The sequence below is a fragment of the Merops nubicus genome, unplaced genomic scaffold (assembly GCF_000691845.1).
Source record: "Merops nubicus isolate BGI_N331 unplaced genomic scaffold, ASM69184v1 Scaffold27389, whole genome shotgun sequence".
Taxonomy (NCBI): Eukaryota; Metazoa; Chordata; class Aves; order Coraciiformes; family Meropidae; genus Merops; species Merops nubicus.
In genome coordinates, this window is record NW_008632030.1 from 1 (window position 1) to 11,621 (window position 11,621).

The 11,621-nt window shown below is 47.1% G+C and overlaps 1 protein-coding gene across 1 annotated transcript; it reads right to left on the reverse strand.

The window, feature by feature from the left end:
* Positions 1-6: 6 nt before the first annotated feature.
* On the reverse strand, positions 7-10,097 carry LOC103780157 (TBC1 domain family member 2A-like; the record flags this gene model as incomplete). Its single annotated transcript, XM_008947808.1, has 9 exons — positions 9,690-10,097; positions 8,975-9,107; positions 7,952-8,093; positions 5,811-5,947; positions 5,011-5,198; positions 3,514-3,900; positions 2,532-2,642; positions 766-953; positions 7-232 (listed from the first exon to the last, which is right to left on the reverse strand). Coding segments are annotated over exons 1-9 (1,920 nt in total), but the record flags the coding sequence as incomplete, so codon positions are not given.
* Between the last annotated feature and the right edge of the window lie 1,524 nt (positions 10,098-11,621).

Below are 11,621 nucleotides of genomic sequence, written 5' to 3' on the forward strand. Positions count from 1 at the left end.
CCAGACCCGCTGACGGTGCTCCGCCGGGATGCCGCTCCGGATCAGGGCCTTCAGCTCTCCAGAGGGCATCAGCTCCCCAACGCTGTTCCACTTGTCACGGAGGGGCTTCTCCACTGCTTCCTGGCTCCGCAGGTTGTTGGACTTAATCTCCAGGGCCTGGATTTTGGCCAGGAGTTTCCAGTCCTCAACTTCATAGTCAGGTACGGTCATAAACCCGTACTCGTCGTACTCGCTGGAGGGACACCAGGCAGGGTTTAGTTCAATGGACAGTGCTGGTACCCACACACTCACTGCTTGGGGCCGTGCCTACTGCAGCCTGCTGCCAGGTTCTCGCCACCCAAGCCAGAGCACAGGTATTCCACTCCTCTGGCAGTGGCTTTGTATGGCTGGGAATAGAAAACCCCAAAGGATGGAGATGCCCCACCTCCCAGGTGACCTCCTCTGCTACAGAAGGAGTTTATCATCATGTCCAGCACCTACCTGCCAGACACACCATGGCTTTCTGTCACTCGCCATAGCACACAGCTTCTGCCACTCCCAAGAGAAGTTTAGCTGTACCATCTTCAGCTTTCTGTTCATACAGCAATATCCCACTATCAGAGGCTCATGGTCTTCCCACCAACAAACTAAACCAGCCTACTCAGCCTCCACTCCCAGGTAATCACTCAAGTCCCTGCTCTAGAAAGGTCCTCAGATCTTTCTTGCCTGCACATTCCCCTCCACAGCCTACAAGGGTGTAAGTATCACCATGCTCTTGCCTCTTACCTTACAGGGTTCAGGTTAAAACCTTCTTCTGCTTCTTCCTTCACATCCCACTGGAGCGCTTCCTGGATGAGGTTCCTCACCAGCTCAGCATGGGAGCTGGTCAGGCCAGGCACAGCCTCCTGCAGCTTTCGCAGGACTGTCAGGTATTTGCTCTCCATCTGGCAGTTTCGTGCTTGCAGGCAGGCACACTGATGGGGAAACAAGAGGGAATGAGCCGGCTCATTGATGGTTCTTCCTGCGTTGCCACTGCTCTCTATTGGCCTGGTCTGCACACAAAGTGAAGACTCCCGAAGAGCAAAGCCCCAGAAAACACACCCAGCAGTCTTCTACAGTCAGTGGAATTGCAGCCATGAATTGTTTACTGTGGTCTGAGAAGAAGCATAAGCTGCACTAGCTAGTGTGCAACACAAGTTGCTTATTGAGTGGGAGACTTAATACAGCATCACCTACTTCAGCTACTGCATTGCATCAGTGGGTGCCAGCCAGCTCGGCTCACGACGCAACCAAAGAGCCACCACTGCAGGTGAGCTCTCTGTAGTCTTTTTCCCTGCTTCTCAGACAAGTTCCCTACCCCACATTGAGCTGCATCCTGACAAAACACACCACTGCTTCGCCAGAGCTGTGCTCGTACCATTTGCAGGATAGCACCACAGACAGGGTGACCCCATGCCTCTCAGCAGCCCCAGTCTCAAGGCACTGGTACACAATATTCCTCAAGCACAGCAAGCACAACTGAGCCCAAACATCAGGACAGTCCCTACAACCACCATACTCCTGGCCACCCAAAGCAGAAAAAAGGTATGAGGACCGTTATTCCCACTTCACGAGTGGGGACCTGAGGCTACACAGGTGACAAGACTCACCCCATGTCTCACAGGAAGCTCAGTGAAGATTCCTGCTTAGTGGGAAGCAGCAGTTTTGAAAACAAAAACAGAAACCACAGAGAGAATTAAAGTGCATATAGAGGGGACAGAAAGGAGTGTGGAATACTGGAGTACTACCACTTTAATCAGTATTTTGCATCATGTTGAGCACGTTGGCCTGATTACTTCCTTTCAGAAGGTTATGGCAGTTTCAGGATCAGAGAAGGGCAGTAAGTTGGGAGGTAGGCAAGATTTCAAAGGACTAAAAAGCAAACAGATCTAAGGATGGCAATAATACTTCAGAAGGAGCCGTTTGCCCTGTTCCAGAATCTAAGACTGTGGAGGCCTGCCTTAAAACCCAGGGAAGTAAACCAGTGTGAAAACCCACAGAACAAACACCACCACAGACCACCAGCCTGAGGAAGTGGTTCAGGACCAGAAGGTAGGATTAGAAGCTTAAAAACTTAAGTTGCTTAAAAACTGTGATCTAGCTGCAGAACCTGAGAATGCTGCCATGTGGTAATGCCAAGCCTGGGAGAGAAATCAAGGCAGTGCCAGGGCTCAGTCAGTCTGCCAGCTCTCAGGAAAATTTTCAGATTCCCTGCACATAGTGTTGCTTTTTCACCTGTATTCAAAAGCATGGCTGAAATGCAGCATTCTGGGTTAAGTTTCAGCATCCTCAAGACTAGGTTTTGCAAGTATTTTACTTTTATAGAAGGATGAAGATGATGATGTTTAATTTGGGAACAACACAAAGCAGAAAAACGTCCATGATTAAAAAAAAAAAAAAAAGTGAAGAAAGCTGATTCCTCATGTGTTTTGAACCAAAATGCATTCCAGTGCTGACTTTAGAAAGAAATTAGTAACAGTTCTCACCAAGGGAAAAAAGTCATTTTGCCTTACCTTCATCAGAAGTGCTTTTTCATTCTCAGCAACCCTTGTCCAGAGTCTAGTAACCTGGTGGATCTCCGAGTTCAGAAACTGGTTCTGGGTTTTGTACGCATCAATATCATCCTGCCACAAAGCAGAACAGTCACACAAGGGCTGCTCTTGAGGGGCTTGGAATTCCCTCCCAGTTCAGGGACCTCAGATGTGGATTGTGTTAAGAACAAGAAAATATCTCAACAGTTTGGGTTCTGGGTAGAAGACAGGACTCTCCAGGACAAATATTGCCCACAAAGGAAATCAAGGCACAACATTGAATAAGAGTGTTGGGCATAGACAAGACACCTGAAAATGCTGAGCACACTGCATGCACATGCTTAGAAAACACAGACACACCCGGGTGATATATAGCCAGAGAAGCACCCAAATAAAATTAAGAAAAATATGTGTTTTGCTCTGGTTGGTTTTTTTTTGTTGTTGTTGTTATTGTTTTGTTTTGTTTTTCCAGACTGACACAAATCACAGCCCCAAGGCCGGCAGCAAAAACAAACACTCTCCCACGATACAGTAAGTGGCTCTTTTGGCAATTTTCCACCTCATGCTAAGTGGTCATTGTAACTGTATGTATAGGGACATACAACAGGCTGCATTTGAACGAATCAGGATCTATTGGGAAACTGTCTGCAAGAGGGAAACAAGGAGGAACAAACCTAGTGAAGGCAGCAAGTGAGACTGCAGCTGTGGAATGAAGAGCAAAGAAAGAGGCAGGCACTGAATGGTGACACAAAGTCAAACAAAACAGGCTCTGAGCTGAAGCTGAAATGGACCCAGATGGTTTTGAGCACCCTATTTATGGTGTCAGGTGAGCCCCTTCCAGCCTGCCTCTGGCCTGGACACAGATGGAGCAACTAGCTGAAGTATACTCTGTGCTTCCCACAAGGAATACCCCCCACTGGATCAGAAATGGAAGCCTCCAAATGGCCTGTGCCACCTTACACACCTTCAGGTGCTCGATCTCCTCCTGCTGCTTATATAGTGTCTCTGTAGTGATAGTGTTGGCTTCTTGCAGGGGGTCAGATAACTCCCGGGACATCTGCTCTGTCAAGGCCATGATGACTTCCTGTTTGGCATGGTTCTTCTCCATCAGAAGCTGCACGTGCTCCTTGAGTTCCTGGATGTGGCTGTCTCTCAAAGCCAGTGTCTGCTCCATCTCCTTCTTCTCTTGTTCAAGAGCTTCCAGACGACTTGTGAGATCTGCAATTTGTCTCACTTTGTGGCGCACCAGCTCCATCCTATCCTTATCTTGTGTTGCAGCGAGGTACATGCTAGATACCCGCTTCTCCTGCTGGGCTGCCTCCAGAGCTTTGTGGAGAAGTTTAACTAGCTCCTGAAAAAGGAATGGAAAGCCATCACATCACGGTTTTGCCCAGAGCAATGGCAGTATGCGCAGCCCAGACCCAACCAGCGATGAGCGAATAGTGAAAAGTCCTCTTTCAAAGGATCTTGACATCGACTCCTTTCAGAAGCAAAATTGAACACAGCAATCTTAAAATCATAGTGCCTGACCAACAGGGAAGCTCTGCTCACAGAACTGATCCTGAAAGGTCTCTGCAGCAGGTCACAGATTACTTGAGTTTAGGTGGACTGCTAACAGACAAGCTGCTGCTCACACTGCCTGAGTACTGTTTTTGCTACAGTCACCATGCCTGAAGGCCCGGAGGAGACCAGAGAAGCTGGAGATCGGGTCAGATCCATGATAAAATGGCAGAAAGGGAAATAATGCAGACTGAATCTATCTGGGCTACCAGAAGGAAAGTGCTGTATCCATTTTACACGTCCCTCTGCCAGAGTCCTCCTTCACTCCACCCATATGAAAGCACTAAATCTTGCTCCAACAACGTGCTGCTGATTCAAGCTCTATCATCTCAGTCACGTAAGGGAGCAAATCAAGGATACAACTGATTGCCCATCATGGGACCTAGATCTCCTGCCTTCTTCTGTTGGAAATGGTACCAGCAACATCAGTGGAGAGCTTGGCATTGCTCACACTTGTGAGCAAGAACAGCATCACTCAGGAGAGACAGCCCTGGTGCTGACTTTGACAGACAAATTGTCTCTTAGTGGCATGTCACTGTTCAAAAAGAATGACCTGCTGTTAACAGCATGACAGCCTGGCAGTTCTGCCCACGTCATGGTGCCTATTCACACCTCCACTGAGTGACAGAGATGCACAAGCAAGACACTAGCAGAGAGCACCTGTATTCATTTTACCTCCCTTTTCCAGCCCAGCTGCTTAGCTGCACTTCCTAACAATGGCTGAAGGACAGCCCATCCTCCCTGGCATCGGGCACAACCAGGCACACACAAAGCACTAACACCAGGAGCTTCAGCTAGTCCTCAGCAAGCACCTACTAAGCACTTCTCAGCCTAACACCACGGTATAAGGGAGTCCTTGGGAAGAGCCTCAGGGCCCTGCCCTTCGAAGCAGCAGACTCACCTTCTGTGACTTGACTTCCTCTGTGAGTGTCAGGATCTGCTGCTGTAGGACACTCACTTTATCCATTGCATTCCTCTCACGGGACAGTTCTTCAGGCAAGCCTGGGAAGCCACTGTTCATCCACTTGGCTTTCCTAATCCAGTTCAGCCTGGGCTCCATCCTCTCATCCTCCAGGGTTCCCTCCTTAGCTGAAAGTAATAAGAGTTAATTTACACAGAATTGGGTTGTTAGTGTGGATGCCTGAGTCTTGCTTTGGGAGGACTCATAACAGCTCAGCAGAGAAGACTGACACACACAAGACAAGGAAAATTGACATGCTGGGATCCACAGGGATGCAACACAGACAGCAAGGAGCAGCCACAGGTACTCCCAGAGTAAACAAAGCAAAGATGTTTCATTGGTACCTGTTAACCCACCTTGCACTCTGCCCATTTATCCTGCACACAGCAAATGCAAGTTACCATCATGAAGAGATAACTGCTCAAGTATGCAGAGGAGCTGTTGAGCTTTGCCTGTGATCATGCCACAATTTAACTTCTACCTCAAACAAACACCAGGATGAGCTGGTGGCACTGGAGGCCTCTGCAGAAGGTTCCAGAGGTAGGAGATAGGCAGATGCAGCCTGACTCAGAGCCAAAAGAGTCAGTGTTGCTCCAATAACACAGGAAGGGACCTGAGACAATATGACAGAGTTTTCATGTCCTATGATGACTTGCCACCCTTTTCGTCCTTTTCTAAGCCTGACTCCCCGGTAGAAGGCACCATACTCAGATGAGCTCACACAGTTCAGTAACAAGCACCTGCACACGCTGCCTCCCCTTCTCCCTGTTGCTCCTCATTCGGGTTCTCAGGATGCTCCTGGAATTCACTGAAGTTAAAGACATTCCCATTGTTCCCCCAGAGCTGCTTGGAGCCACAGATATTGTAGACAGTGTTTCTGAAACAAGAAGAGATCAAGACAACCTAGTGAACAGAAGTCATGATCACTGCAGTCAGTGCATATTCAAACTATTCAAGGCTTTAGCTCTCCTCATACTCCACGCCTTCCCCCAAAAACTATATCCTTTATGTGCTGAGAAAATGAACTGTTCATGGCACTGGTGGATCTGAGGGGAGTACTGGTATAAATCAGGAAGGTGCCACAAAACCAATACCAGCACAGCAATGTAAATCAGCTGTAAATCCTTCACCGTGTGCTTGAACCCTGTACATAAATGCATAAGGCTGGACAGAAGGACCAAAGGCAACAACAGCCCAACCACACCCCTCCCTCCCATCTCCTAGCACACTGCGGAAATCCCCAGGTGCCAGGAAAGGCTCAGATATCTACAGCACAGCCAGAACTGCCCACAATGATCACATCTGAGGCAGCCACAGGTCCTGTGCTCTGAACCACATTGAATAACCTTATCACAACAAACTCAAAAGATTTTTATGCAGTAAAGAGATTGAGAAACAAAACTGCAGTCAGACCCAAAACCAGTTTGTTAGAGCTGCCACCATCAGATGTTGCCAGAAACACTAAGAGGTGACTACAGTACTATGCAAAACCACAAACCCACAAGTATATTCTTTAAAACCTACACAGGAAAGTGAGGTAGTTGCCTGTCTCTATACAGGTCTTTTCCCTTCTCCTCCTATGTTGTCCATCTGCTAAAACCAAACATGCCCCTTGTTTTAAGATCTACAAAAGACTCGGTGTCAGCTACATCCTAACTGTAAATGCAGTTGGCCCTTAGATATTGTTCCCCATTTGCCTTGTTACTGTAAAGCTCCACAGCAGCGAGCATTCGTTGCTGACCTCGGGGCACACACTGGCACACCAGATCAGACCTTCCTCCCCTGTAGTCTGCAGGTGGCGCTGACCCAACGCAGCTTTTCTCTGCCTCGCGCTGTGCTTGTTCTTCACCTGCGACAGCAGCAGCTCAGGGATCTCACGAACTTAGCTGAAGTCAGACGCGCTACACTCCCGAGGAACCGTTCACAGCACCAGGGGAGCAACATTATTTGAAGCTAAAAAGTGGCAACTGTTATTCAAGCTAGCAAGGCTGTGGAGGGGGCACGGGATATGACCACATGATTTTTAATCAAAGTGAGGAGTAGAAAATGCATAGCCAGAAAAATAGTACAGCTGACTCTAATCCATTTTTGGCCCCATTGGGGATCTCTCTTACTATCTTACTATCAGCATCAGATCATAACCACAGTACTGAAAACAAAAAAAAACAACAGCCAGCCTCCTCACCAAAAACATTTGGCAGGTGCCAGGCTACCTACCACACTTGTGGTCCCTCACACATTTTTTGCTATATGTATGTAAGTGACTAGGACACAGTCAAGGAGACAGTGACCGGGGTTGTCTTTGTGCAACTGTAACTGCCCAAGTCTTGTGACCTGTAACAATACTGGAGCTACAAGTTGCAACTGAAGATAGCAGCATCACTGTAGCACTGGGAACATTCACACACTGGAACCCCAGCAAGGCGTAGCAAGCTCTGCATTGCAGTGTTGCTCGGAGTTCCTGCTTCAAAGAGGGCACTGCGTTCAAGGTCCTTTGAAACGACAGGAAGGTGCTAATGGGCTTCCTTCACTAGCCTACTGAGTACAGCTTAACCTACCTGTGTCCCTCCAAGACCAAGGTGCAGATGCATCACAGCAGGTGTGCAAACCCCCACCCAAGCTGAAGAATGCTTAACCAAGCCCCGAGTCTGCCAGCGGGATCTTTGCTGAGAGAGCTACACCATGTGAAATGCACTAGAACAGAGTGGTGTGAGAGAGCCTCTGGCAGGAAGTTCACTTTCACCTAGAATACTTCAAAAAGCTTCTCCGTGCCTGTTCCACCTAGGCAAGAGTCCCGTTTCCCACAACATGTGACAGGCAAGAAGGCACAAAGTGGCAGGCCAGCATGTCAGCCACACTGCAGGTCTCCTGATGCACTTACTGTATCTCTGTCCAAGGGTGTTTAAGGGAGATGTTCTGCAAAGCAGTTGATGTTTGGGGTGCAGGCAAGGATGCTGCCTTTAAACCCACTGCTTCTGTTGGTGTTTTCACCGGAGGCAGAAAGTCTTCATTGTCAACAACATCTATGTAAAAGCAAACCAGGACACAGAAGCAAGCAAGACAGACAGAATTCCCTTGGCCTTTGGCTCATTCATGTAACTGTAGAGCCACAACATTCTACTGCAGGTACACGTTCCCTGCTCAACTGGCCAGGTGGAATAAGGACAGCAGAGCAGGGTTCCTTAGTTTTAGGTCAGTTTACAGAAGGTTCTATGAATAGATGGTTCTATTTGTACAATGACAATCAAATTACTTCAACAATTTGTATATAAGAATGACTGAAGTTAAACAATCAAACTTCAGCCACCCAGAGGAAACAGGAAGGAAGCTGTTGCTGCTGTTTTCCTCCATCACATGCAGCGCTTTATAATTTTGATGTGCAGATAACACTCCACAAACACAGTTTGTTACCAAATTGTTGCTTGCTGTAGGAGAATGCCAAGGTACCCAGAACTTTTTAAAGTCTAGACCCCTTACTATAGAAGGGGTTGTTTAAAACAAAATGTACATCTAGTCATAATTAAACAGGTGGAAACCCTCCTTGTGGCCTCCCCAGTCCATCAGCCTGTGTAATCCCACTGCTAGGAATGCACATCTTCATCCCACCACTGCTGAAAAAAACATTGCATGCAGTAAATTTCATAGGCTTTGCAAGAGGAGGGGAATATACCAAATGTGCACAGTCCACAACCTGAGCATTTCCAAACGTGTGCTGTGGATTAGGAAATAGCCCATTCACATTCATCCATAACAAGGCCAGAAGTTCCAACCATCAGCCAAGGATTGATAGTTGGCACCTGCATTTAAAATCCTGGCCAAAACTACTGCCCACTTAAGAGATGAGGAGCATCGTTCATCACTGGGGGAGTTGAAAGCAGAAGAAAGGCTGGCATGTGACACCTACTTGTTCTGACAACCAGAGGCTCATTCACAAGCTGGGAGCTGCCCACAGGAAATCTGCTCTGAGTGTTGCAAAATTCCCAACGTCTCATTTGTAGCTGCTGCAGCCAGTACATCATTGCCTGCTTGCTGATTGCCTAACACAACACAAAAGAGGAAAAGAGAGGAGAGTAATCTCATCATCATGAGACACATCCCAAAGGGCTGACCACCACTTCACTGTGGAAGTAAAGGCCAGCTGTGTTAAGCCTATGATACTTCCTCTGGTGTAACATTGACTTAGGAGGACAGAGCAAATCTTCAAGCATGGCCTCAGGACTGGAACCTCAATGGCTGACCTCGCTGACCTCATTTTAAGTGTTTTTTCATTTACTATGCTCCAAGGCTAAGCATAAATGTCATGATTATTTTAGCCAGAAGTCACCCACAGAGCTTCTTAATAGCAATTTTCACAAAGATAAAAAAAAGCAAAGGTTCCTGCTGGAGCAGCCATTTTAGACAGAGAAGCCTATTTCCGTTCAGGAAAATGCATACAGACTGCAGGACTCCTCAATGATTTTAACTCAGCTTCCAGCTCAGCTTTTACCCCTATTCTGTTACACATCAGCCACCTCACAGGTAACGGACTCCTTATGCAAGTAATTTAGGTTCAAATAGTAACAATCCAGGCTGGGAGGACAAAAATGAATGTTTCATAACAAGAAGATGCTGACCCTTACCTTCAAAGTAAAAATTCTGCTTGGTGTTCTAATCTCAAAAACCCCTTCCCCATTTTCCACTTTGCAGTCAAAGCTGGCGCTGGAGAGGTCGATAGACCCCAAAGGGTTGATGTCCTGTGCAGTTCTGTAGTACAGTAAATGACATTTGTTTTCATCATAAAAGAACCAGCGAGACTTCCAGGTTTTAATTGGCCCCTTGATGCCCAGCTTATTTAAATAGCCACAGAGTTTTTTCCTGGAAGTTTCTCTGCTGGGTTTCAGCTGTACGTAGTCCAGTTCTCCAGAAGAGGAGACCATGTCTTCCTCCTTCGCTGAGGCTCCACCGCTGCTGTTAGTGTCTGGGCTTGACTCCACTAAGCTCCCTGGAGCGTCAAGGGGACAAGTTCTGCTTTCTGGTCCTTTTTTCATCTCTTTTAGTAAATATACTCAGAATTTGATTGAAACAGGAAATTCTCTAGGTAAGTAAGTAGCAGCAGGTCCCGACTATATCATCACTGTTACCTGCAGCAAACGAAAAAGGAGGAATAAGGTCATGTCTGGCATAAAACAAAAAACATTCCCTAGTTTCCAAACTGCTCATCCAAGCTCTCCTACTTTTGGTCATTGCTCCCTGCCCTCCTTGGCTGAGATGACCCCTATATGTCTGTTTTCTCCCTTTTCTATTCCTGAATTAGCCTGGACTAGCAGCCAAGAAGCAGTACCACAATCTCCTGAGTGAAAAGTACAGTCTGTGGACACATCAAATCAACAGCAATAACCAGGGCATGCGAAGCCACAGACAACAGTGTTACCTAACAGTGGCAGATGTCCGTGACCTTTGCATAAAGCAGGCTAACACTCCAGAAAATACCTATAAATAATTTCTTGTGGTTTTTTTATTAAGTAAAAACATAGTTTAAAGACCAGTAAGTGACAAGACTACCAAAGACTTCGTTCAGACACTAACAAATCTACAGCATATACATAAGGAAATAAATTGTTGTAGTGTTAAGCTAGTAGGACTCCAAGTGCAGACTCAAAACTCCTGAACATGACAGCCAGCTGTGCGACAACAGCTGAATGGAGGTCAGTACAGTGGAGCACAAAGAGGTGTTGCCCAAGCTCACCCTCTTAGTTATGACTTATCCTCATGACCAAAAGAAAGCTTATGCTCCCCAGCGCTGGCTAAGTTTCATCGTGTTCATTGCTGCCCCCTCCTGTTCCCACATCAGCTCTTTAGACAACTATAGGTAACATTCACTCTTTTTGGAAAGTTACTGAACTTCCTTCAGTTCACCCCCATGACACCATGGACACTGCTGTTGAACACATTCACAAATGCCAGGAAGAAGTATCCTTCATGAAGTTGTTGCATCAGCTAAGCACCCAAAAGGCCTCATTTCCAAATAATTTTGCCTGGCACAAAGGAACCATCATCAGGAGGAAGAAGCAGTCTCAGTTCTCCTGAACAGACCACAGAGCTCTTATGGCAGTATCAGCATAAGGACCTCACGTACCATCTGAAGGCTCCATCATACTTCTACCTCTCGCCAGTGTGACAGTCCATTGATCCACACTGCGAACAGGATCGAGTAACCATTTTGGGTTCAAGCACTACATTATAAGAATTCATGGCAGATCTGCATTGCAAAGCACTCTAGAGAAGATCTCACCTTCTTAAGAGAAGTGGAGAGATGCCCTTAGAAGTCACTGAAATAACAAGCAGAGCTTCTGCTGCAGGCTCTACCAAGCAAGTAACCACAGCCTCCGAAACAAATCCAGCAACAGCAGAAGAGGGGCTTCTGCCTTCACTTTTCCTTCGTTCGAGTCAGTGGCTGGGAACTGTCTGTAAGAGACAACTTTTCTGAAAGCAGCTCTGACACTGACTCACCAACGGACAGAGAGGTCAGGGCGAACCCTGAGCAGACCTCCCTGGAGCTGCTGGTGTGTGCA